At 40.1% G+C, this 27,619-nt stretch overlaps 2 protein-coding genes across 3 annotated transcripts; one reads left to right on the forward strand and one right to left on the reverse strand.

Annotated features, from left to right (window-relative positions):
* Nucleotides 1-429: 429 nt before the first annotated feature.
* si:dkeyp-69c1.9 (uncharacterized) lies at nucleotides 430-7,476 on the reverse strand. Of its 2 annotated transcripts, XM_056439727.1 has the most exons (6): nucleotides 7,401-7,476; nucleotides 5,854-5,935; nucleotides 2,555-2,711; nucleotides 1,739-1,834; nucleotides 664-931; nucleotides 430-556 (listed from the first exon to the last, which is right to left on the reverse strand). In XM_056439727.1, the coding sequence occupies exons 3-6, from the start codon at nucleotides 2,649-2,651 to the stop codon at nucleotides 442-444; spliced, it is 576 nt and encodes a 191-aa protein (XP_056295702.1). In that variant the 5' UTR covers nucleotides 2,652-2,711; nucleotides 5,854-5,935; nucleotides 7,401-7,476; the 3' UTR covers nucleotides 430-441. The 2 variants fall into 2 exon arrangements, with proteins under 2 accessions (XP_056295702.1, XP_056295709.1); XM_056439734.1 differs by lacking the exons at nucleotides 5,854-5,935; nucleotides 7,401-7,476 and adding an exon at nucleotides 4,495-4,518.
* Nucleotides 5,875-27,260, forward strand: arhgap42a (Rho GTPase activating protein 42a). The gene is made up of 24 exons (XM_056439659.1): nucleotides 5,875-6,429; nucleotides 8,569-8,664; nucleotides 8,754-8,815; nucleotides 12,479-12,550; nucleotides 13,925-14,026; nucleotides 14,107-14,217; nucleotides 14,771-14,875; nucleotides 15,773-15,902; nucleotides 15,989-16,089; nucleotides 17,274-17,383; nucleotides 17,468-17,546; nucleotides 17,648-17,687; nucleotides 17,789-17,851; nucleotides 17,949-18,023; nucleotides 18,158-18,242; nucleotides 19,156-19,214; nucleotides 19,411-19,516; nucleotides 19,749-19,908; nucleotides 19,985-20,135; nucleotides 21,203-21,880; nucleotides 21,977-22,139; nucleotides 23,135-23,206; nucleotides 23,295-23,374; nucleotides 26,619-27,260. The coding sequence occupies exons 1-24, from the start codon at nucleotides 6,276-6,278 to the stop codon at nucleotides 26,705-26,707; spliced, it is 2,943 nt and encodes a 980-aa protein (XP_056295634.1). The 5' UTR covers nucleotides 5,875-6,275; the 3' UTR covers nucleotides 26,708-27,260.
* The last annotated feature ends 359 nt before the right edge of the window (nucleotides 27,261-27,619 follow it).

Consider the following 27,619-nt stretch of genomic DNA (forward strand, 5'->3'; position numbering starts at 1 on the left):
TTATGAGTCACTGGGTGGAATGTTTTCTCTCAAGCGGACAAGTCGGTCTGAAGTCATCAATATGACATGGAGAAGGTCCAGAGTTTAGTTCATTCGGTCTCATCCACGGACACGTCTACAGTCCATTACCTCATCAGTGCTGCTGGGAAATTCCTCACTTGTTGGGAGGAAGTTAAACCTGAGAGAGTGAGTCATGTGCTGAGAACAACTGAGTCATTCGTAACACTGATGTAACAGAGTCAACAATCGGATGCACTTGAGAGCATCTTGAATAAAGTGTACATACACAGACAGACTGGATGTGGTGACTCAACACCTTTAACTCTCATTTCAATGCCTCTCCAATTATTTCTGATTTGACGAGTAACATTAAAAGGGATGTTTTAGTTTTTTTTTCAAGGATAAGACTGTGGAATTGATGCAAAGACACACGTTTGACATTTATTTATTCCTTTTTTGATTGTCTGGATGAAGCCTCCTCAGCCGCGCAGCACAACTGGGATTCACGGCGGGCCAACCAGGGAAAGTCTCTCTTTGCACTGTGCTGAAGTCGATCCTGTGAACCCAAACACACACACACACACACACACACACACACACACTGATGAGCTGCTCTCCACGTTCAGCTGCACTAGACTGTGATGGTGACTTCGTCGCTCTGACCTGAAGGCCGGGTTGATGCCGATGTTGTCTGCCTGCGGGGGGGCTGGTGTTCTCCTCCCGCGGCAGCAGGACGGAGGAGGAAAATCCTTCTGATACTGAGACTGCATCTCTTCCGCGTCTTGTTCTTTTGTCCGGTCGTTGTTGCCTTCTTGCTCGTCCTCCCCCGGTTCACAGTCCTTGCTGCCGTTTCCTCTTCCTGCTTTCCGTGAGGATGTGGGAGGACACAGATGGAATTCCTGCCGTGTGTTCGGGTTGACATGCAGGTCTCCTGAAGGGGAATCAGAACGTTGGTGAGGGTTTAGTTTCACAAACCGTAATGAAATATCCCATGAAACAGTTCATGTTTCTGTCTATAGAGATAAAATCTGAATGAAAATACAGCAAAATGTCATATTTTTACCCACTGGAACCTCACTTAGGATGAAGATAACTAACTCATTACAAATGTAGGTTTTACTATACATGGCATCTGCTTTCCTGATGTTATTTTATGTCAATTTAATCTCCATAAATGCTGTTTTCGTAATACCATTCTAATTATGACACTATCCTCTCACTTCTCAATAGCTATTTTATATTTACATTCGCATCAAGACTGAAGTTGACGCTCTTATTAATTCAACCAGTACTCTACTGGCAATGTTTAGTAATTAATCCTAATTTATTTAGGCCAGTAAAATCCTTTTTTTCCCTCTTACTTCTGCATATATAATACTACATAATGAAACATTTATTCATAAAGTCTTCTAATGGATGTCTTTTATATTTGGAGTATAACTGTATTATTCGCATTTCATTATAATGACCAATGGCTGAATCATAAACTCCCTTTCTAATCTCTGCTCTCACAAACACACACAGATAGAACCTTTTTCAAAACACACACACATGCACACACGCACACACACACACATAGACACACGCACACACACACACACATATATCCACGAAACCCACCACGCTATGGCTATTTTCAGCACCGAAACACATTGTGTCCACACATACACAAGTCACTCAAGGCTTATCTTAAAACCGATACAGTGAGTTATCTCTGGCTTGAGATAAGACGGCAGACCTTTGCCTCTGTCTCGTTGTGAGAGTTGTTTCAAGCAGAACGCTTCTCGTGATGTGGTCTCCATCTTAGCGGGAGCGTCCGGGTAGAGGAGAAATCCTGGGGAAGTCAGAACATACCAGAGAGGGTGAAAACTATGCTTTAAAAGGGCAGGATTATACAACATAATCAGGCATTTAGAGTACCGGTAGTTAAATGTCGTTATTGTTTTCAGATTCCTCTCATTTTAGCAACATGCTTTTGTATAATTCCAGTTAACACCTCACAGCTAGATTTAGATCAGGTATTTATATTTAAATGTTAGAGCTGGAAAAAAAAAAAAAGCCTACAGGCTATCCTCTTTAATATGGTAATGTAAATTAGGCCCATTTAATTTGAAAATTAATGATTATAATTATAATCTGTAACAATAATGACAATGCTCAATTATTCCCTCTGAAATGATATATATGATAAGAATACATTGTTTTCAGACAATTTCTCTCAGATTGATACAAAACCACATAAATAGTTCTATATTATATATATGTTTATAATATAGGAACCTACAGATCTACTCAGTATAATATTAAGTCAAACTTATTCTTGTTCTAGTTGTCTTTTATTTTGATGCCATTGAGGCAATCAGTTTTCAATTAGTACACATTTATTTGCAAAAACATTATACGCTGCACTTATCCTGTCTTGAACCGCATTATGTCAACACAATCACATGAAAACACAATCACATGAAAACACAATCATTTTGGACCATTAAGTTGGCGACGAGTCATCTCATAGAAGAAGTCACATGTTAATTCCGGACCAGTAAACCTTTACCTGCCACTGTCGGCGGCTCCCCCCTGTAGGGCCGACTCGGCAGAAAGAACTCAAGGTGGCGCCGGGGCTTTTGGAGGTTGTCATTTTTGATAAACATTTTGTCTGGTGCCTCCTGGCTGAGCTCTTGTCACCTCCTGGCGGCTCTGACTGTTGTGGTCTGCAACAAATAACCAGAGGTTTGGTGCATTCAGGTTGTAGAATGTCCTGTAATAGAAAGTAGGATCAATATTTGCGAGCCTGAAAAAGAAAACATTTTTGAATGTATTTCAAGTAACATTATAACACACGCAGAAAAATTAAGAAGAGCCTTAAAAAATGGTTCTTTAAGGCCCCATTTCTGGTTCCGCAAAGAACCTTTCAAACCAGGGTTCTTTAAATAACCTATAACTGTAAGGGTCTGTTCTGTGTCTGTTCTGTGTCTACTCTTTCTACTCTGTCTCCTCTGTGTCTTCTCTGTCTCCTGTCTCCTCTGTGTCTCCTCTGTGTCTTCTCTGTCTCCTGTCTCCTTGATCGTTTCATCCCCTGCACCTGTCCTCAGCCACTCTCGTCTCGTTGCCGTCTCATGTCGTACACCTGTTTTCCCTCTCCCGTCTCCGTCCCGGTCGGTCCCAGGTTCCCGTGCTCCCTCGCCTTCCCGTCCAGTCCCGGTTCCCCGTAACCGGTCCCATCCGGCCCCGGTTCCTTGTGACCCGTTCCGTCCGGCTTCAAGTCCCCTTGGCTCATCGCCTGGTCCCGGTCCCACAGAGCTCCCATACCCAGAGCCCGGTACCCCTGAGACTTCCTCTCCTGAGCCCGGTCCCCTAGCTCCCTGTTCCTGTCCTCCGGCCCGCCCTCCGGAGCGCATCCTTACGCCTGATGGCCGTCCTCTGGCCCACCCCCCGGACTGCCTCGGCCATGGTCTGGAACCCTCCTCCGGCTCCCCTCCACCCACCCTTGTTGATCTCGAGGGACGTCTGGAATCCGTCCCTTGAGGGGGGGGGGGGGGGGGGTCCTGTAAGGGTCTGTTCTGTGTCTGTTCTGTGTCTACTCTTTCTACACTGTCTCCTCTGTGTCTTCTCTGTTTCCTTGATCGTTTCATCCCCTTCACCTGTCCTCAGCCACTCTCATCTTGTTACCGTCTCATGTCGTACACCTGTTTTCCCTCCGATATATGGTGCCACTCTTTCCCTTGTCTGTTGCTGGATTGTTGTCTTTTTTCCGTCGTCCTGTCTTTTGTCTCTGATCCTGCCTTCTTCGACCCTGCCTGCCTGCCCTGACCCCGGACTCCTCTGCCTGCCCCTTTTGGACCTTTTGTTTTGTTGTAACCCGTTTTTGCCTCATTAAAGAGTGCCTTTTGTTATTCAAGTTTTGATCCTGCTTGTTTCTCTGCGTTTGAGCTCCTGTACCTCCCTACCTGTGGCGTTAGCCGTGACAATAACGGTGCCTCAAAGAACCTTCAAAACATGGTTCTTTAAGGCACCATTTCTGGTTCCGCAAAGAACCTTTCAAACCAGGTTTCTTTAAATAACCATTTCCTTAAAGAGTTCTTCAAAGAACCTATAAAGGTGTCTCAAAAAACCTTCAAAAATGTGTTCTTTAAAGCACCATTACTGGTTCCACAAAGAACCTTTAAAACAGGGTTCTTTAAAGAACCATTTCCTTTAAGAGTTCTTCAAATAACCTATAACGGTGCCTCAAAGAACTTTCAAAACATGGTTCTTTAAGGCACCATTTCTGGTTCCACAAAGAACCTTTCAAACCAGTTTTCTTAAAATAACCATTTCCTTAAAGAGTTCTTCAAAGAACTTATAAAGGTGTCTCAAACTAAAAAAAATGGTTCTTCAGTAGGTAATGGTTCTTTGTAGAACCACAAAGCCTTTTAAAGAACCATTTAAGAACCATTATTTCTCTGTGTGCACCTTAAATCAGCTCTCAGGAGAGTTAGTGAAGATGTTGCTTACCTTATTCAAGCTGTGTCTCCCCGTAGACTGTCTACACGTCTCTGGACTGTGTGTACGTGTGTAAGACTATACAACGAGATACTTAAAGCGTGTTTGCTGCAGTAGTCATGGTGTTAAATTCTTCTCCAGTGAGTGACAGATATACAATAGTTACCAACTGAGACAATAAAGCAGCTGGGCCACTAAAAGAGAGCTGAAACATGAAAGGTTTTTGAAGCAGGGTTAATAACTGGATAACAACACCAGTGAGACACTTCTCAGCAAGCTAGAGGAGCCCAGCTGAGTCTTTTCTAAAATATCATGGCATCAGTGATTCAAGTAAGATGTACAGTAGTGAATATAATGATATTAAATACATTTACAGTTGTGTATAGTCACTCAACACGACGCTGTTAAAAAACAGAAAACATGTTTTCTGTTTTCTATTCATTGGTTGCCCTGGAGCATTTGGCCAGCACTCAGCAATGCTCTGTGCCTCCCAGTGTTCAGCTGGCATGAATCCCATATATTTCTTTCACAGACGAGGGCCTGTTTAAGCCTGTAACTTTTCAGTAGGGAACTTCACACTTGCACATAAATCCTTTTACTGAATATATTTCAAGGTATTCTGAGGGCAGAATGCTCCTGCAAACCGGCAAGACAATTTAATTCATGTTATCTCTGCACTAGTTTATGTTTGTTGTGGACTGAAATAGTTTTTTAAAAACCTTTATACGCAATATCTCAAATTAGATAAAACAAATCTCATTCACATACAAAAGACTCTGCACAAGATTGAGAACAAACAAACGATAGATACCAATTATACAAACACACAAAACAATCTACACTTTCGTTTGATAGTTATTTGTTTTTTTGTCTCGATTTTTAGGAAATTTACTAATATCCCTTTCGGGAATCATCCTGATATAATATCTTTATAGGATCCTTAATATATAATAATCACATATCCGTTCTGGAGTCGTGTGTGAGTGCACTTAGAACATGTTAACAAACGGAGTCGGGAGATAAGACAAGTCGTTCAGCCCCCGTCTTCCTTCTTTATTTATTTGTCCCCCCAAGTCCCGTCACCTTTCCTCTCTACGGCAACCCCAAAGGGACACATCATCTCCAATACCAATACACACGAGACAGTCTGTTACATCTTTATAATGTATCTCCTAATGTTCTATTATTATCGAGGAATATAATTATTGTAGAACCTATATTATTATTATAAGTAGTAGTGGTATTGTTGTTGTATACAGATGCAGTCAGAGATTACGTTACAATATTCATAATTTAATCATTATGAGGACTTTTGCAGACGTTGCACTCTGCACGCGCCACCAGGAGTCTCCCGTTCCCATAGTAACAAACCTTCAGTAGAGCTAGCGGCTCGGCTATCGTACGCCAGCAGTGTTTCCTCTGTGGCCTCCTTTTCAGTAACTTGTGCCTTTTTCTGTCGGAAAGGAAAGAAAAAGGCCACGAAGACGTCAACGCGCAGTTATATTGGATTATATATATATTATTTCTACATATTGTGGCTTTTTTTTAAACGTGGGAGACGCCGCGCAGATGCTCGTCGTGAAGCCGAGAGACGTTTAGGGTCCGGAAGTTGTGAGGGAAAAAATAAGTGAGGAAAGGCATGAAAAAAACAAGAGAGAGCTGGAAGAAACACTCCTGACCATTTTTTCCTTCTTTTCCGAGCCCATTGAAACACCGGGTTCTCCGGTGAATCTTACCTCTACTTTACGAGGTGACGAGTCTAACTTATAAGTGATCAACTAATAAGTGTATCGATGGGTCTGCCGACGCTGGAGTTCAGCGACTCCTTCCTGGACAGCCCGGAGTTCAGGGACCGACTGCAGTGCCATGAGATCGAGCTGGAGCGCACCAACAGATTTATCAAAGACCTCATCAAAGATGGGAACATGCTCGTGTCTGCCCTGAGAAGTAAGTGCACGATAGACGACGTTTTCGGGGGGAGAGTGCACGTTTAGGACTCGACCAGTCGGACGTCCTGCTGCCCCAACAGGGGCAACAAGAGGCCACCTTTAGCAGCTCAACGCTACCACATTGACTTGTGTCTGGGGGTTGTGTAGCTACGGTATTATGTCTGGGCGATTGTGTCGATACCCTGCTGCGAGAATAGCTAAGTTACTTATTGTGCCACGATAGGTCAGACTTTATGTGTTCTAGTCTGGGTGGATATGCTATGTTGCAACAGGGAGGTACAGTTGTTTTATCCATAGAGATGAGTTCAATGAACAGTGATTGTTTATTTTAGCTTGAGCTTCATCATTGAGCTATTAATGCAGTTGATGGAACATAAAAAGCAGAAAAGGTCATATTAATAATGTTTCTTTTCTTTTGTCAATACAGAGATATATCATTCCCTGTTGTGATTTTTATTTCTATGTAAGTATTTTTTACAAGGAGGTAACGGTGCTGTCATATAACTTAATGGAGAGGAAAACAATGAATAGGGCGAAGCAGACATCTGCAGGTTTCATTCAGGTCCCCCAAAACTTCCAGACTTAGTTCCTCAGATTAATTGTTTTGTCTGATTTATAGTTTGGGTTTCAGCCCAACTGTGAACTGCCATGATAAGGTCCCTATAGAAGTTGCTGTCATACCAGATCTTGAGTCTCTGTCTTGATAATGTCGCTCAAAATGTAGATTAAGACATTTATAGTTAGTTTGGTACCTTTTTATGACAAAACAATTAAAAATTGCCCCACAACAAACCAACATTTGGTTGACTATTATAGAATGTACACTTGTATTTATGCTGAACTGTTGCACAATTTGTCACATTCACATATCACCAGCTCATGAAACGCAGGCTCCTCCCATTTGTTGTTAGTTTCTTTCGATCACCTCCAGTTTAAGCTCAAAACACACCTGCGGTTTATTTGGCTCACCTGCTGGTTGAGGTCACTGCTGCCTGACGCACACACACCCTGCTTGGTGTGTTTGACGGTTCTGTGACCACCTTGGGTCGAAACAACCCGATCGCTGCATTGTTTAACGTTCACAGGTCCAACTGTGTGCAGAACACCACAAAATGATGTCACGTCAATATCAATACATTAATAATTGAAGTGTTTTCTCCCCTGCTGACAATCAAAGTTACAGCTCAGATTCCCCCGAGCAGCAGTGATGCAAAACAGACCTTTCTTGTTCTTTTGCATAACAACATGTAAACAACGCAATTTAGGTTTCCATCGTCGATTAAAAATGGTTACTGTGCTTTTGTCTTTCTTGGATTTTAGCTTGACCACAGTTCTTTTTTCTTCTGGTCTCCAGACAGTTATTTGCTATAAACTGCTTGTAAAACACATTTTAATGTTTTATTTTAATTATCAGCAGTGGTATTGAGAAAAAAAAAAGTGCCTTACAATGACTTGCATGTTCTGCATGTGTGAGAGAGAGAATGCAGTCTTGTGGTGCCAAGTATTTGTGCACGTCAGAGAATAAAAGGTTTTATTAAACTCTTTATTACCTTCGCATTGAAAATGCGGAAGGTAATGTTTCGATCGCCGCATAACTCAAAAAGTATTAAACCGAATCGCATGAAATTTGGTGGGATGATTGGTTATTATCCGGGGACCATTTGATAATATTTTGGGATCGATCGGGTCAAAGGTCAAGGTCAAAGTCATGAAAAGGTCAACATCTTCTTTCTACCATAGCGCGGTCCATTTTTATCAAATTGGCATGCAACTAATGCCAACATGTTTATAATTCAATGCCCAATCTTGTGATATGCGAAGGTATGCGCTCTACCGAGTGCCCGTTCTAGTTATAGTGTGGTTTGGACACATAAACAGAGTTTGTTGCACGGTGAAGCCATTTGTTTACCAACAAACGTTGACACCCCATGTCTTGGCAGTTTACAAGAGGTAAACTATTAATGTAGATTAACTGTGCTGCTGGTTGCCCGGAGGAGAATGGGATTACATGACCAATACTGGCAGGATGCAAACTCATGCACAGAGCATTCTTTGTAATAGTGAACATTATTAATTATGGCAATAATACAATTGTTGTTCCTTGTTTTAAATGACTGCACTTTCTGTTTTTTCGCAGGTCTTTCTCTTGCTGTTCAACGGTTCTCTCAGTCTCTGCAGGAGTTTCAGTTTGAATGTATTGGAGATGCGGAGACCGATGATGAAATCAGTATAGGTAAGAGGATGATTTAGAAAACAAGAGCTAGAGGCTGCAAAATACATCAAATATGATCCACAACTAAGGTGTACAATTTAATTTTGCAGCTCAGTCCTTAAAGGAGTTCTCTCAGCTCCTGAGCACCATGGAAGAGGAGAGAAAACGACTGGTAAGGAGATTTGGTTTATGTTGGACATTCTTTCAAACAATTTGTAAAGTAAGGAATGTTTCAAAACTGAGGACATTCTGTTGCCCATGTGACCTTGAAAAGAGGCAGTTTTAAATGAAGGGTAAGTGCGAAACAGTAAATAGGTCAACTAAGTCTGGGTTCCATTGTACTTTAAGATAAGATAATCCTTTATTAGTCCCACAGTCGGGACATTTCAGGATCACAGCAGCGGTGCACGTTAGAGCATTAATAAAAATAAAACACAATAACAATACTAAATACTAAACTAAAATACTAAATATACAGAGGAAACTAAATATACAAGGGGAAAACAAAGTAAAGTGCTGAGTAAAGGGTTGAGTTTGCCAGGATCTCCAGGATCTACTGCAGTTTGTTGTGCAGCCTGACAGCAGCAGGAAGGAAGGACTTGAGGTAATGTAAAGCTTTGTTCTTTTTCATTCATGAGACTTAGAAGCGTAAACATTTTTTTTGTTGAAATAATATTTGAAAAACAGTCAAAGAACAAACTTTAAATTGATGTCTGCAAAATATATATTTTTTTGTCTTTGAATGCCATCCTTCTCTACACAATTAACATAAATTAAATGGTTGTGATTCCTATATATTTCTTAAGGAATAGAAACAACAGACCTAAAGGGCTTCAGAAATAAATGATACAGAACAGTTTCTCTCTCTTCAGGCCTCTTGCTTCTCGGCGTCTGACACGTAAAGCTAATGAGGAAGTGCTTTGAACTGGCATTCTTTCTAATTACCAGCACAGGGCCAATTCTTCAAGTTATAAAACAACATATGAGAGAATGACCCTACTTCTCACATGATTTAATACCTTATAAACATTGTAGACATTAGTTTATGACCCCAATCACAAGGTTCAAGTCTTCTTCAAGACAGCATGATGTTCATTTAGTACATTTTTGTCCCTTTGAGAGTAAAATAGACTATAAAACAGGGTTCAGTGCGGGGCTACTCTGTGATTTACATCTGCTTTATTGTCTCACAACTTTAACCTTTTCACAGTGTGTTTATTTCTGGAAATGAAAGTAATTGTAACCATCCTGGTTGCCTTATTCTGCATTAGGTTGTACTTAGCATCGAGGTGAAATCCAGTTCTTATATACAGTCTATGTCTGAATGACAGAGCTGATCTGAATACACCAGAACACCAAAAGCCCCTTCTAAATCAAATTGTTATCACCAAAGTTGGTACAAATAGTTTCCCTGGATTTCAGTTTGAAAATGTACATTCCTTGTGAGGCATCTTCACCTCGTGACTTCCTCAAGGTTTTCACACAAGTCTGAGTGACACATTATTTTGGCAGTGTGTGCTCCGTGGCGATAAAAAAACAAAACATCTTTGACTTCAACCAGAGGGCTTTGTGTGGTCTGCCAACGTCTTTGTGCAGGCAAACCTCCCCGCATGTGTGTATGTGTGTGTGTGTGTGTGTGTGTGTGTGTGTGTGTGTGTGTGGCTTTGTGGCCGTGTGCACGGTCTGGTTACAGCAGAACCATGTGGAACCTATTCTGCCAATTCCCCTGTGAGACTGTTAGCAGAGGCCTGACTGCCTGGGAAAGTCCATAAAAGGGTCCTTTATGTGTATTTATGTGTTTGTCTGCTCTCTTTTTTTAATTTTCCCTGTGTGTCAGTGTGTGTGATGTTGCATGCTGCAGATAGGTCTGAAACTCTACTAATGCCATCATTATTGAGGAAAAGGGCAATTCCAGCCAGTGGGTTCCTCTGAAATACCTACCTGTTCCACCTGAAAGGACTATTATTCCTCTCCGTGGAGTCTCCCGGTGTTCGGTTTCATCCCACGTATTGTAATGTGGTGAAAAAGGAGACCACACGAAGAAAGGAGACCTTTCTTCTTCGGGGTTTTGGCGTGGCACTAAACTGAAGCGAAGTGAAAGTAAAGTCGTGATGGAGTGCCGGGAAGTTACTCAGAGTTACTGGTTCAACAAAGCGAGACGCAACAGTGACTTTAGATCCGTGACTAAAGAGGCCTGAGACTTTGTACAAACCCCAGAGCTCCGATAACCGCTCCGGAGCCTTCCGTCACGCTCAAGGCTCATGTCTCAACGACAAGTTTCTCATACATCCTGTGCAGAAATAGTAGTTTTCTGGTGAAACCAGAGACATACATTCGTGATTGCCAGATAACAGCTTGAGCGATCCCCTGGATTTTCATCTAACATCGTCGTCTTACCTTTTGGTTTATGAGTAAATATCTGCTGAACTAATCTTCATCAGCCTGAAATGTAATTTGTAAACTAATTGTTTTCTTAGTTTATGAACTTTACCGTGTTCTTTTTCCATTTTAATCTCATCTTTACCTTCGCATTGAAAATGCGGAAGGTTATGTTTTGATCGCCGTGTATTTATTTATTTATTTGTATGCGTGTTACTCACATAACTCAAAAAGTATTAAACCGAATCGCATGAAATTTGGTGGGATGATTGGTTATTATCCGGGGACCATTTGATTAGATTTTTGGATCGATCGGGTCAAAGGTCAAGGTCATGAACAGGTCAACATCTTCTTGAATCGCATGACATTTGGTGGGATGATTGCTTATTATCCGGCGACCATTTGATTAGATTTTGGGATCGATCGGGTCAAAGGTCAAGGTCATGAAAAGGTAAAAATCTTCTTTTTACCATAACGCGGTCAATTTCTATCCAATTGGCATGCAACTAATGCCAAAATGTTCATAATTCAATGCCCAATCTTGTGATATGCGAAGGTATGTGCTCTACCGAGTGCCCATTCTAGTTACTTGATGCTTTGGCAATGTTGTCCTTGTTACATGCATGCCAACAAAGCATATGTAATTTAAACATTTTAATCATTATACCTTCTTATTGCTACACCGTGGATACGTGCAGGCAAAGCCCGAGCAAAGTCCACCAAATGCTCAACGATCACACTCATAATGTTGGATAAGCCGCTCATAACTCGGTCATAAACTGATTGTAACTGAGGTCTGTGCACAGTGTTGCTATAATATTATTGATATGTGCACACAGGACGTCAATAAACCATATGTGATACATCAATCCAGAGAAAAATAAACCCTTAATACATACAACATATTTGTAAAAGTGTGTGATGCATTGAAGGAGCAGTATAAGATATTCAGAGCAATTAATAGAGCATCAAAGGACATTAATAGAGCATCAAAGGACATTAATCGAGCATCAAAGGACTATTTTCTACTTGAAGAGAGAGTGGAGTTGTGTGTACCTGAGGCAGCTCTCAGCGCGTGTTGTTATCCGAGCTTCTTATTGCTTTGTTGACGTCGTCGGGTCGGCTGCATGTGGTTTCAGTGCGTGTCCATACACGCACGTGTGTCTAGTACGGCGTTGCAGTCGATAACGCCGTATGAGAGCACTCATAATCTTGTACAATGCATCTTTAACATCATATCAAATATGTCCAAGTCCACTAAAAGCAGCACAGCAAGACTCTTAGGTTGAATTTCCCCTCTCAAATCAAGCAGTCATGCGAAGGCTTTTGTCTCTTCAGCACACACATTGTCCCAAAAGCGACACTGAAGTTATCACTGTTTCTGTTTTCGCTGGTCTTTGTTATAATTTACTGTCACGACACACCGAGCTGACTGTCGCGTGTTTTCCTCACTCAGATCCAGAATGCCGACGACGTTTTGATCTCACCGCTCGAGAGATTTCGTAAGGAGCAGATTGGAGCCGTGAAGGTATTCTGCATGTCGTTGGAATGGAAGGCGAACAAAAGTGATTATTAAAATAAAGTAACCGAACCAGTTCACTTGTGCTTTTACTCGCGTGTGATATTCAAAACTTCCCACAGTATCTGCTCAGGTTTTTAAAAAGGCCATTATGTGAGGCTTCATCAAGCAGGCTGTGTCCGTTAGCTATCTAGCACTGAAGGTGATGGTCAGACATCCTGCTCTGGCCCGGTCCCAGTCGGTCTCCCAGTCGGCGGTCAGAGGATCCCCATTTGATCGGACAAGCGCTGGAAGACGCTCCGGTGTCAGTAACAAGGTCATGGGAACGGACACTGGGGGGGGGGGGGCAGAGGGATAGTATAAACACAAAGTGAGTCTGGTGTCGGGTTTCAGCAGCTGTCTCAAGTCTCAGAAATTCAGTTCTTCAAAAAAAAAAAATTTCTTCTTTCAGATCAAAAAAAAAGATAGCAGTATAAAGGGGTTTAAAAAAACAGAGCTGGTCACCGCTCTGACGAACCCTGAAAGTGAAATACTCTACCCTGTAGAATGTAGCAGGAGTGTGTGAGCAGCACAACCTCAAACTGACCAGGAAGAGTTGGTCGGGCATGTGGAGTTTGGAGCTGCAGCTGTTTTTTGAAAATAGATGTGTGGCCCTAAATATGTTGGCAGTGTCTCTTCATTTGGGATTAATAGTGGTAGCAACCCTTACTCTGGCCTCACTCTTTTTGGGCATTTTGAGCCACACTAGAGTAATGAATGTGGCCCAAACTGAAATATCTTCAAAACAATTGGTACAGACATTAATTAATGAATTAATTCATTATAATCCTTTTCTTGGGATGTAAAGGGTTGAGGAAAGTGACATACAGGGTTTCTACGGTCATGGAAAACCTGGAAATGTCATGGAATTTTTAAATGGTTATTTCCAGGCTTGGAAAAGTCCTGGAAAAAAATTCAATTTCCAAAAGTTTTGGAAAAGTCATTTGTTATATTCATATGTTCATTTATGCAGTTTGATTCGAAGGAATATACATTTATATAAATATAATTTTTTCATCAAACTATTGTCTCAAATCTAAGGTGTATATATAAAAATATAGATTTATATATTTAAAGAAATATATATATTTATATATATATAAATAAATATAAATAAAATATACTGTATATATACCATAAATATATATATATATATATATATATATATATATATATGTATGTATTACACTGAGATTTCACTACATGTTTGGTCATGTATATTTGGTTTGAAGTCCTGGAAATCCATTGGTCATCATGTGTATGAACCCTGTGTATAATAAAGTGTTGAACTCTGTATTTATTTATTTATTACTCATGTCCTCTCTTCATCCATGTCTTCTATAGGAGGGAAAGAAGCAGTTTGACAAGGAGACAGAAAGGTACTACTCTGTTCTCGAGAAACACCTCAGCTTGTCCTCCAAAAAGAAGGAATCACAGCTGCACGAGGTAAATCCTCAGACTTCTAAAAAGGTACAGTTGCTCCAACAAGAAGTACGATATGAGTGTTGTCTTTGTCTTTGTCGCAGGCTGATTCCCAGATGAGTAAGGACAGGCAGGTCTTTTACGATGCATCGCTGCAGTATGTCTTCAAGATCCAGGAAGTGCAGGAGAGAAAGAAGTTTGAATTTGTGGAGCCGGTGAGATCACTTACAAACTTTATGATCATGCTTGTATGCAACTTTCTGAACAAATGAACCGTGTTGCTCGGCCTTCACAGCTCCGCCCAGTGGAGGGTCAACACCATGCATGTTTCATCACAGGAAAATATGACTGATAAGTCTATTTTTGTGCGGCATGTAAACAATGAAGACATGAAGTCATAATTGCAGCCCCAAAAAAACAAAAAAGCATCAGTGATAGTGAGGGAAATACAGCTAAGGCCAGATTCTGAAAAACACACATTACACACACTGTTTGTCCGGTGATAAAACATGTTAATGATAGATATCAGTAAAGCCCACTTCCTGTTGCTGTAGAAGCACTTCCTGCACTGAGATCTCTTCTGCCTGACAGAGGGGAAACTCTTTGTTGTTTAGTTTTTTTTCTCCGATAGCAATCACCATTGATTGAGCCGATGACACACACACTTTTATAATCCCCTCCTTGTACTCTACACTCCCGAGACCCCCCCCCCACACCCCCACACCCAGCTAACATTTTGCCCTGCGTATTTCTCCCTTTGATCTTCAGCTTCTAGCCTTCCTGCAGGGTTTGTTTACGTTCTACCACGAGGGTTACGAGCTGGCCAGTGAGTTTGAACCCTACAAGCAGCAGCTCCAGTTCAACCTGCAGAATGTAAGTGCTTATGTGTACTGCAAACCTGTCAACCCAGCCTGGAACCTAATATCACTTTGTTTGTTTGGGTCTGAGCTGCCAGAGAGATGTGAAAGTCAGTTTTGGATGCATTGGGTATTACCTCTCCCAACATGGAAACCTGACACCCCCTCCAACTCCTTCCATGTTGAAACTACTTAAACTGACCAGAAGCTCGTTAGGCAGTCATGAATCCATGGTGTTCATACCAGCATCGAAAATACACGAGGGCAAAGGGCAAAACTGCCCCAAAACTGAAAAATAATTTTGCCCCTGATATCACCAGGAGAGGGACAACAAATGCCCCCATAATTTCAATAATTTAATAGCGTTTTATTATATTTTGTTGTTGTGTGTGTCCTGTCTGTATTGCCTGTACTAGTTATAGGTACACAACAAAAATCAATAAATATAATTTTGAATTATAAAAAAATAAAGAAATAAGTTATAATTATTAATAGTTGTTTAAAACAATTTAATAACAATAAATAACTACAAAGAAATACAATTTAATATGATTGTCTTGTTTTCTGTTTGTTTTTTGTTTAAAAAATCTAAGAAAACACTTTGAATCTGTAGACTACTGCCTAATAGTCTATTATTTCCATTTTTATGACAATTGTTCATCTACTATAAGCCAAAATAAGTATATTTATTATTTTTTAATCAAAGGTTAAATGTTATTTCATAAGTTTCAAAAAGTGACTCCAATTTCTTTTTAAATGCCCCTGGATTTCAATCAGTGTGGGCAAAAATGTCCCCCGAAAAAAAATATGTAAACCTCCCACCCTGGTTCATACTCTTTTAAAAGATGTTATGTTTCGTCTAAATATGTACGCAAACCACCTTTTAATGCCGTTTGTAATGTTTGTCGATAAGGCTCGCAAAAACTTTGAAAGTACGCGTGCCGAGGTCGAAAGGCTGATGAAGAGGATCCGGTCTGCAGAGGAAGACTTCAAAGCCCCCAGTGGCTTTACCATGGAGGGGTATCTGTACATACAGGAGAAACGTGAGCGACAGAAACATCTCTCTCTATGATTAAAGGCGTTAGTCTCTTAAACACATACCCGTGTTGATGTGCGTTGTGTGTTTTAGGTCCACTGGGCAGCGTGTGGACCAGATACTACTGCACTTATGAAAAAAGCTCCAAGGTGTTCACCATGAGCAACACAGAGGCCAGACCAGCCAGCAGACAGGTGAGCCGGTTGCACAGATGAATAACCACAGGTTCTTCATTCTGTTCACCAGTACTTGAATGCACCACGAGAAAGCTTTTAAAACTCAGTGCAGTATTAAGTAGCTATGTATGCAACTTTGACAAAAACAAATATACTTGGATTACTAACCTCAAGCAAGTGGCAGGTATTTGTTAGTACATTTGTATTCCATCCACTACACTGTGTTTTTAATGGACTCAAGTTCTACTGAAGTCTTTTGTTCCAGCAGCATTTCTATTTTTTAATGAACACCTTTAGGATTTTTTTAGATTTATATGTATCATCTTTCTGATGGTCTGATGTTTTATGGGGCATCTTCTGGGTTGGCTTGTTCCTTGTAGTGTGTTTCTTGTCTATTGTCGTCTGTATGAGTTTTTGGTGGCACAAATGTAACGGGGCGATTAGGGTGGACCCAATAGCACGACTCAGGAGACAGAACTGCAAATAATGATCTTTACTCAGAGTCACATCATGAAGGGAACAGACAGAAATACATAAACACACTATGGAACGCTCGAGGGCTTAGTCGGAAAAACACAAGACAATCTGGCAGAGTGCAAGTGAGAGGACCTAAGTAGACAGGGACTAACGAGGGAATGGGCAACAGGTGAGACGGGCATGAGGACCAGGTGAAGGGAATGAGGGACTAATGAGGTGGGAGTGGCCAGAGGCAGGTGAGAGAACAGGTGAAGGGAGTTGGACTGACGAGGTGGGAAGCAGGATCTGGAATGACGTGATAGTTAGAGGCAGACAGGATGAAAACAACTCATACAAGGAAAGTGTGGAGCTAAACTGTTACAGAATGAGTTCAATAAAGTTTTCTAATCTAATCTTATTATGTTTTGACGCAAGCTGTAAAGCAGGAAATATATTGTTGCGATGTTAAAATATGAGAAAAAAATAAAAAATGGTCGGCCTCATTTATAAATCAAATAAATAAATAAAAAAGCTATAATCCTGGACTTTCACCAAATGAGTGGCGGGACGAAGGATACACGAGTGACAAAGTCGAACAATAGAAGAGTGGTGGTAACGCTGGTGGCCCGCTCAGTTTTTATTCTTTTGAATCAAAGATTTGATCACCTTGATGCTACAATATCAGAAGCGCACACTTTGTGTGAGTCCTCCCGAGACGGCGCGTGACCGCATGTCTGTGTGCACAGAACGGCGTGGTGAACGGAGCACCGGAGACCTTCAAGCTGCGCTCTTGTGTCAGACGGAAGACGGAGTCCATCGACAAACGCTTCTGCTTTGACATCGAGGTGGTTGAGAGGTGAGAGCGTGCAGATAACTCAGAGACATTGAGATATGGCTGCTGTTGCATTGTGGGAAGATGAAATGATTTTGTTCCCTGCAGACATGGGGTCATCACCCTGCAGGCCCTCTGCGAGGCAAACAGGCGGCTGTGGATGGAGGCGATGGATGGAAAAGAACCTGTATGAATAAAATCACCTTTAAATATATGATTAAAACTATCATACAGCACCAATAACATTTCAATTGTCACACATACACATTTTTTTCTGCCTTTGTTCAGATTTACACTCTGCCGTCTTTACTCAGTAAAAAGGAGGAGAGTAAGTATCCCAATATATGCCGTTCTTGATTAAATTCAAAATATTACATTTATTAATGCAATGTATCAGATATTAAGATAAAAATGTGTTTTTCTTTACAGCATTTCTCAACAAAGCCGGCTTCAACTTTGTGAAGAAGTGTATTGAACTGGTTGAAACCAGAGGTATTCCTTCTTAAAATAATTCCAATGAGCATTTTTTTGTTTGCATTGTTGATTTATCAAGTTTGGTAAAAAAACAAAACAACATATGTGTGTGTAGGCATTACCACCCTGGGGCTGTACAGGATTGGAGGAGTCAACTCCAAAGTGCAGCGCTTGATGACGAGTGTGTTTGGTGAGAAACATTCTGCTTTCCACTGCACGTTGTTATTTTCCTGTCTGGAGGAGATTTGTACAAGCACCACAAATGGCTTAGTGTAATAAACATCCACTGCTACAGATAAATAATGTATTATATCTACTTTCTAGCATCCACAGCTCCCACTGACATGCAGCTGGATGCAGATGCCTGGGACAACAAGACCATCACCAGCGGTCTAAAGAATTACTTCAGGTAACACACAGTACAAACAGAGCTAGTACGGTCATGGGGAACCTGGAAAAGCCGGCATACGCTCTTTCATACTCTAATTCATAATTTTCAGACTGCAAGTGAACGCACCTTATCTGAAAAGACATAAATGTTTATTATTTTTATCAAACCAATATCACTGTTACTGGATCAATCACAAACAGCCCCGAATATAATAAAAAGTGAGAAAGTCATAAAGTCATAAAAAGTCATAAAATCATAAAAAGTAATAAAGTAATGAAAAATAATAAAGTAATTAAAAGTTTTAAAAGTTTTAAAAAGTTAAAGAAATAATTAAAAGTAAAGAAATATTTAAAAAGTAAAAAGTAATTAAGATTAAAAAGTAATTAAAAGGTAAAAATAATTTCAGTCAAAAAGTAATAAAATGTCAAAAATTAATTAAGTAAAAAAGTAGTAAAAAAGTAATTAAAAGTTTTTAAAAGTAATTAAAAGGTAAAAAAAGTAATTTAAGTTAAAAAGTAATACAAAAGTAAAAAAGTAATTAATAAAACAAAAGTAATGAAAAAGTAAAAATGTAATGACATTTTTTTTAAAGTACAAAAGTAATACAACTGTAATAAAGTTTAAAAAATGTTAAAAAGTTATAAAAAGTAATTAAAAAGTTTTAAAGTATTACAAAAGTAATAAAAAAGTTTTTTTTAGAGTTTCTCATTCATTTGTGTCATTTAAGTTGAAATACTCTATGCTTTTGAATTCTCATTGTTAGTTTAAATACTTTTTGATGTATGCACCGAGATTTACAAAAAAATGTTGGTTATGGAAATTTGTTTTAGTCCTGGATATCCATCGGTCAACATGTGTATGAACCCTGTACAAAGTGTTTGAAGAACACTTCTCATGAATTATGAATTCATGATTTCTCATGTGTGTGCAGGTGTCTGGCAGAACCGGTACTGACCTACAGACTGCATAAAGAATTCATTAAGGCCGCAAGTAAGAGCCCTCACTGCCTCTTCGACAACACAAAGTACACACAGTGTGGCACACACAATCTGTTGTTGTTTGCAGATTGCGTGTGCTGAATTCACCGCCTCATACATTGTGTGTATCATGTAAACAGAAGCACATCATGTCACCCTCACGCCTCTAAATCATGTCCCTCCCGCTGTGCTCTTTCCTTACTTCACAGAGTACGACAACCAGAAGTATCGAGTGAGAGCGGTTCATGCTCTCGTACACAAACTGCCAGAGAAAAACAAAGCGATGTTGGACATCCTGGCCAACCACCTTCTCATGTACGTCACACTCTTTTATTGTCCAGGCTCGTTTTGCAAAATATACCACAAATAATCAGGTTGCTGATAGCTAGTGGGCGTAAATGTACTGTTGGGTTGCAATTGATTTTGCATTTATTGAAATTTCTCTTTGTTTTTAACGGTTTATTATTTAAACTCCTTTTTCTTTGCGATATGACATCTGATAAATAAACACCTGTGTATGTGTGTGTGTGTGTGTGTGTGTGTGCAGGGTGTCCTCTCACAGTGACCAGAACCTGATGACCGTGTCCAACCTGGGAATGATCTTCGGCCCCACGTTGATGAGGTCACAGGAGGAGACGGTGGCCGCCATGATGAACATCAAGTTTCAAAATATCGTGGTGGAGATCATCATTGAAAACCACCACAAGGTACGCTCACAAATACACAGACACACAAACACACACACACACACACACACATGACATAAATGTATGCTCCCGTCAGATATTTGGCGAGGCCCCAGACCTGTCGGCGCCGATCCCTCAGCCTCAATCCTCCCGGTCGACTCCTCGGAGGAACAAGGTCATCTGTCTGTCGTCTGGCAAGAGGAAGGCCCGCCTCTACCCTCCGACTCTGTGCCTGGCCGACAACGACAGTGAGTCTCTCTCTGCAGCGCACGGCTCCTTTTATCCTGTCGCTCATCACAGTTACTCCACAACATTTACAAATACTCTTTTATTTTTGTTTGATAATCAGGCTTTTTTTTATCGTGACTCCAGGAAGCCTAAAAGTTGGTCGTAGTTCCACCGACGAGTTTAATTTGGACAACAGTTAAAGACCTAAAGAGTTACAATTATCAGTTTTAATAAAAAAGAGAATATTCAAAAACATGACTAGTACAGGGTTCATACGGTCATGGAAAACCTGGAAAAGTCATGGATTTAAAAAATGTTTTTTTTTTAATTCTGGAAAAAACTGTAATTCCCAAAAGTTTTGGAAAAGTCATGAAAATTCACGCAGTTTGATTAAAAGAATAAACATTTATATGAATATTTATTCTTTTAATTAAACTAGTGTCTCTCATTCATTTGTGTCATTTAAGGTTATACTCGTGGTCTACTTTTTGGTCAACGAAATTTGGTAATAATTAAAAGTAAAAAAGTAATGAAAATTAAAAAGTAATGAAAAAGTAATAAGAAGTAATGAAGTAATAAAAAGTAAAAAAAGTAATTAAAAGGTAAAAAAGTATTTAAGTAAAAAAAAAAAAAAAAAAGTAATACATGTTAAAGTAATAAAAAGTAAAAAAAGTAATTAAAAGGTAAAAAGGTAATTTAAGTAAAAAAGTAATATAGAAGTAATAAAAAGTAATAAAGTAATTAAAAGGTAAAAAAGTAATAAAAAATTAATAAAGTAATTAAAAGTACAAAAATACTGAAAAATAAAATAAATAGTAAAAAAGTAAAATAAGAGTAAAAAAGTAAGAATGAAAAAGTAATACAAAAGTAATACAAATTTAATAAAGTCCAAAAAAAAGTCAAAACACCTGGAAACCCATTGGTCAACATGTGTACTATGAACCCTGCTGCTAGTCTGACTAGTGAACTCAGTGAATCATCTCACGACGCCTCAGATTGAGCTTCTTGCCGGTAACACGCACCGGTTGCCGGGCAGCAGGACTCATCGCTGTGATGAATGATCACGTGACTCCATTCCTCCCTCCAGGTGACACCTTCAGCAGCAGCCACAGCACGACTCCGATGGGCAGCCAAGAGTCTCTGTCCTCGCACTCCTCCGAGAAGAACGGATTGTCCCAGACGTCTCCTCCGTCCTCGCCCGCCGCCGAACCCGACCCGCCGTCCGCCGCGCCGCCGTCTCCTGGCGCGGCTTCCTCCCGCTCGCCGTCCCACAACTCCTCGAACGGGAAGGACGAGGAGCGCCCGGCGGACGGCGCGGCCTCCTCCCGGACTTCCTCCCGGCCCGCCGCCGCCCTGCAGACGTCCTCCTCTCTGCTCTCCACGGAGACGAGTCTGTCCGTCGCGGGGGACTCGGCGGCCTCCTCGTCACCCGTTAAAGAGTCGAGATGTCCTTCCGCCGCCTCCTCGTCCACTATCTCCACCCAGCACTCCTCAGTGGAGCGCGCCTCCTCTCTCCGGGAGGGTCGGCCTCTCCAGAGAGCGTCGTCCGCCTCCTCTCTGAAGAGCTCTCATTCGATCAATGAAAGAAATGCGTCCGGCGCCTCCTCCTCCTCCGCGGTCACGGAAACCAAAGTGACTACCTCTCCTTCGCGGCCGCACAGAAAAATCTCCTTGACCGCCTCCTCCTCCTCTTCCTCCTCCTCGTCGTTATTCCCCTTCCAGCTTTCGACGTCTTCCTCGATGACCTCCCTGCACATTTCAGAGGGTGCGTACGTCCAGCGCGACGACGTCCAGCGTCTCGTCGCTACCCCCCCCCCCCCGTTGATGTCCGGTTCTGATTTTCTCGTGTCTCCCGGCGCAGATTACAGAAGCTGCCACGGGTCGGTTCGGAGTCTCATGTCTCTGGACCCGCAAGACGCGACGCGCAAACGGAAACCGTCACACGTCCGCTGCGGCTCGGATCTGACCCCGAAGGGCTCCGCAGCCGCCGCGTCCAGCAACGGTTACCAGAGACCGGGGTCAGTGTGAGTGTCCGTCAAATATATCTTCATTAAAATTGAAATTAAGGTCCTCTGCCTTTGATCTGTGCTCTCGGAGAAGGAACGGACGTCTAGATGTCATTCGATAACAAGAGTGAAACTCTAAGGAAAGTAACATTTTACAAAGAAAGTTAAATTGACCAGCGTTCGTACGGTCATGAAAGACCTGGAAAAGTCAATCGTGACCCCAGGAGGCCTAAAAGTTGGTCGTAATTCCACCAACGAGTTTAACCCTTGTGTTGCCTTCGGGTCATTTTGACCCGATTCAATATTTAACCCTCCTGTCGCCTTCGGGTCAATTTGACCCGATTCAATGTTTAATGTCGGTGTTCTTTCTGGAGTCAACAAACAAACATAAAGTACCTCACACTTAAACTTGGAAAACAATATTAATTCTAATAATTTTCTGGAGATTTTAATAGCTGGGGTCATATTGACCTCAAGGGTAAAATATGTTACTAAATATAAAGGTAACAGGAGGGTTAAACATTGAATCGGGTCATATTGACCCGAAGGCGACAGGAGGGTGAAACATTGAAGGGTTAATTTAAAGGCCTAAATAGTTACAATTATCAGAGTTTTAATAAAAAAGACAATATTCAAAAACATGACTAGTACAGGGTTCGTACCATCATGGAAAACCTGGAAAAGTCATGGATTTTAAAATGGTTATTTCCAGGCCCTTGAAAAAAAATTAAATCCCAAAAGTTTTGGAAAATTTGTTATATTCACATGTTCATTTTACGCAGTTTAATTAAAAGAATAAACATTTATTTAAATTTTTGTTTTTTTAATCAAACTATTGTCTCTCATTCATTTGTGTCATTTAAGGTTTATACTCGTGTATACATCAAGATTTCACAAAATGTGACTCGTGCTGTTTTTAACTTCAAAGGGATGCCTTTTTTTTCTACGACTGTGATTTTTTAAATTATCCTGTGGATTGAATTCAGAGCTGATTTTTGTGTTTGTGGTTCCAGATTATCGGCCCGACTGCCGCAGCGCGAGAGTTCAGTGTTCTCCTCGGCGTTAGACGTGTGTTCTTCAGGAAGGTACGTCGGTTCAGAACTCGATCGAGGATCAAACCCTATCGATATATAAATCCTCTTTCACTCACTTCCTTTTCTCTCTTTCTCCCAGGGATGCAAAAGCTCTTTACTCCTGCGAGGCGGAGCACAGCCACGAGCTCAGCTTCCCACAGGGGGCGCTGCTCTCGAATGGTAGGAGCTAACAAACTCACATGTTTTACTACAGATCATAGCACTACAGATCATAGTACTATAGGTACGAGAACTACAGATCATAGTACTATAGGTCCTAGTACTATAGATCATAGTACTACAGATCATAGTACTATAGGTCCTAGTACTACAGATCATAGTACTACAGATCTTAGTACTTTAGGTCCTAGTACTACAGATCATAGTACTTTAGGTCCTAGTACTACAGATCATAGTACTACAGATCATAGTACTTTAGGTCCTAGTACTACAGATCATAGGACTATAGGTCCTAGTACAACAGATCATAGTACTACAGATCATAGTACTATAGGTCCTAGTACTATAGACCATAGTACTACAGATCATAGTACTATAGGTCCTAGTACTATAGATCATAGTACTATAGATCATTGTACTATAGGTCCTAGTACTACAGATCATAGTACTATAGGTACAAGTACTATAGATCATAGTACTACAGATCATAGTACTATAGGTCCTAGTACTACAGATCATAGTACTATAGGTACGAGTACTACAGATCATAGTACTATAGGTCCTAGTACAACAGATCATAGTACTACAGATCATAGTACTATAGATCATAGTACTATAGGTCCTAGTACTATAGATCATAGTACTATAGATCATAGTACTATACGTCCTAGTACTACAGATCATAGTACTATAGGTACGAGTACTACAGATCATAGTACTACAGATCATAGTACTTTAGGTCCTAGTACTACAGATCATAGTACTATAGGTCCTAGTACTATAGATCATAGTACTACAGATCATAGTACTATACGTCCTAGTACTACAGATCATAGTACTATACGTCCTAGTACTACAGATCATAGTACTATAGGTACGAGTACTACAGATCATAGTACTTTAGGTCCTAGTACTACAGATCATAGTACTATAGGTCCTAGTACAACAGATCATAGTACTACAGATCATAGTACTATAGGTCCTAGTACTACAGATCATAGTACTATAGATCATAGTACTATAGGTCCTAGTACTACAGATCATAGTACTATAGGTACGAGTACTACAGATCATAGTACTACAGATCATAGTACTATACGTCCTAGTACTACAGATCATAGTACTACAGATCATAGTACTTTAGGTCCTAGTACTACAGATCATAGTACTATAGGTCCTAGTACAACAGATCATAGTACTACAGATCATAGTACTATAGGTCCTAGTACTATAGGTCCTAGTACTACAGATCATAGTACTATAGGTCCTAGTACTATAGATCATAGTACTATAGATCCTAGTACTACAGATCATAGTACTATAGGTACGAGTACTACAGATCATAGTACTACAAATCATAGTACTTTAGGTCCTAGTACTACAGATCATAGTACTACAGATCATAGTACTATAGGTCCTAGTACTATAGATCATAGTACTACAGATCATAGTACTATAGATCATAGTACTATAGGTCCTAGTACTACAGATCATAGTACTACAGATCATAGTACTTTAGGTCCTAGTACTACAGATCATAGTACTATAGGTACGAGTACTACAGATCATAGTACTACAGATCATAGTACTATAGGTCCTAGTACTATAGATCATAGTACTACAGATCATAGTACTACAGATCATAGTACTACAGGTCCTAGTACTACAGGTCCTAGTACTATAGATCATAGTACTACAGATCATAGTACTATAGCTCATAGTACTATAGGTCCTAGTACTACAGATCATAGTACTATAGGTACGAGTACTACAGATCATAGTACTACAGATCATAGTACTATAGATCATAGTACTATAGGTCCTAGTACTACAGATCATAGTACTATAGATCATAGTACTATAGGTCCTAGTACTACAGATCATAGTACTATAGGTACAGATCATAGTACTACAGATCATAGTACTACAGATCATAGTACTTTAGGTCCTAGTACTACAGATCATAGTACTATAGGTCCTAGTACTATAGATCATAGTACTACAGATCATAGTACTATAGATCATAGTACTATAGGTCCTAGTACTACAGATCATAGTACTACAGATCATAGTACTTTAGGTCCTAGTACTACAGATCATAGTACTACAGATCATAGTACTATAGGTCCTAGTACTATAGATCATAGTACTACAGATCATAGTACTATAGATCATAGTACTATAGGTCCTAGTACTACAGATCATAGTACTACAGGTACGAGTACTACAGATCATAGTACTACAGATCATAGTACTTTAGGTCCTAGTACTACAGATCATAGTACTATAGGTACGAGTACTACAGATCATAGTACTACAGATCATAGTACTTTAGGTCCTAGTACTACAGATCATAGTACTACAGATCATAGTACTACAGATCATAGTACTATAGGTCCTAGTACTATAGATCATAGTACTACAGATCATAGTACTACAGGTCCTAGTACTACAGGTCCTAGTACTATAGATCATAGTACTATAGATCATAGTACTATAGGTCCTAGTACTACAGATCATAGTACTATAGGTACGAGTACTACAGATCATAGTACTACAGATCATAGTACTATAGGTCCTAGTACTATAGGTCCTAGTACTACAGATCATAGTACTATAGGTACGAGTACTACAGATAATACTACTACAGATCATAGTACTACAGATCATAGTACTTTAGGTCCTAGTACTACAGATCATAGTACTATAGGTACGAGTACTGCAGATCATAGTACTACAGATCATAGTACTTTAGGTCCTAGTACTACAGATCATAGTACTTTAGGTCCTAGTACTACAGATCATAGTACTTTAGGTCCTAGTACTACAGATCATAGTACTTTAGGTCCTAGTACTACAGATCATAGTACTACAGATCTTAGTACTTTAGGTCCTAGTACTACAGATCTTAGTACTTTAGGTCCTAGTACTACAGATCTTAGTACTTTAGGTCCTAGTACTACAGATCATAGTACTTTAGGTCCTAGTACTACAGATCTTAGTACTTTAGGTCCTAGTACTACAGATCTTAGTACTTTAGGTCCTAGTACTACAGATCATAGTACTTTAGGTCCTAGGACTACAGATCTTAGTACTTTAGGTCCTAGGACTACAGATCAACACAATCAGCAGGAAGTTAACTCAAGTCTTGTGGGTTTATATTCTCTGCGTCACTGAGAGTTATTCATAAGACGTGAGATGTTTGAACTCCCACCTGAAGGTCTTCGTGTGGTTGTGTGTGCAGTGTACCCGTCGGTGGAGCCCGGCTGGTTTCAGGCCACGTACAACGGGAGAACAGGCCTCGTACCGGAGAACTACATCACGTACAAGTGACCCACCTGATGATGTCATCAGCGAATAACACAAAGATCTAACCCTTTGACTTTAGGGATCTCCAGTGCACCCAGTGAAACTCTGTGCTGCTAGTCAGAGATATCATATGTGCATTATGTAACTGTGACTATTATCACTGAACTACGGCTGGAGATGAACGAGGCATGTGCTGTTTGTATATCTGACTACTACGTGAACCATTTTAGGGTTTTTAACCAGTTTATAATACAGTAGATATGCTGATATCTTGTTGTCTTTTCCTTCATGTATACAATTAATCAACGTTATTATCTCCTCTTTTATGTTTGTGTGTACATGAAATGTGTCTGTCAGGTACACAGAGATCAACCCTTAATAATTCATGTGTTTACTGTCGTATTAATGTGACAGGCTGTGAGTCCAGAGATGAGGTGTTCACACCTGTGTGCCTTAACCTGATGAACTGATGGTCTCAGACTGAATCCTGCCTTCACACCTTTGCCTGGACCGTCGGTCCGTTTTTTATGCTTTCTAAATAAAAGACATACTTTAATAAAAACTGTGTGGTTGTAGATTCAGTTTATGTTTGTGGTTATTATGTGGGTATCATTATTTAAGACAAAAAGCTTATCATAGTTATACCAAATGCCACTGTGCAAAACAAATATTTATATCAGGAAAAGCTCTGTATGCCAAATATGTATTTATATTATATATTCGCTAAAGTAAATGCTTAAAATGTTATGTATTTATATCATATAATTGTCATAGTAAATGGTACAAATGATATGTATTTATATCATATATTCGACAAAGTAAATGCTTAAAATTATATGTATTTATATCATATATTAGCCAAAGTAAATGATACAAATAATAAGTATTTATATCATATATTAGCCAAAGTAAATGCTTAAAATTACATGTATTTAT

Source organism: Pseudoliparis swirei, chromosome 3 (assembly GCF_029220125.1).
Source record: "Pseudoliparis swirei isolate HS2019 ecotype Mariana Trench chromosome 3, NWPU_hadal_v1, whole genome shotgun sequence".
In the NCBI taxonomy this organism is placed as follows: domain Eukaryota; kingdom Metazoa; phylum Chordata; class Actinopteri; order Perciformes; family Liparidae; genus Pseudoliparis; species Pseudoliparis swirei.

Bases quoted from the DNA above. Each gene is read 5' to 3' on its own strand.
- si:dkeyp-69c1.9 (XM_056439727.1), bottom strand. From the start codon at position 2,651: ATGTTTATCAAAAATGACAACCTCCAAAAGCCCCGGCGCCACCTTGAG. The intron at 932-1,738 runs GTCTGCCGTCTT...ATTCCCCTTCAG, and splicing joins ACAACGAGACAGAGGCAAAG to GAGACCTGCATGTCAACCCG. The intron at 557-663 runs GTCAGAGCGACG...TTGGGTTCACAG, and splicing joins GGCATCAACCCGGCCTTCAG to GATCGACTTCAGCACAGTGC.
- arhgap42a (XM_056439659.1), top strand. From the start codon at position 6,276: ATGGGTCTGCCGACGCTGGAGTTCAGCGACTCCTTCCTGGACAGCCCG. The intron at 12,551-13,924 runs GTATTCTGCATG...TGTCTTCTATAG, and splicing joins AGCAGATTGGAGCCGTGAAG to GAGGGAAAGAAGCAGTTTGA. The intron at 17,384-17,467 runs GTGAGAGCGTGC...TGTTCCCTGCAG, and splicing joins GACATCGAGGTGGTTGAGAG to ACATGGGGTCATCACCCTGC.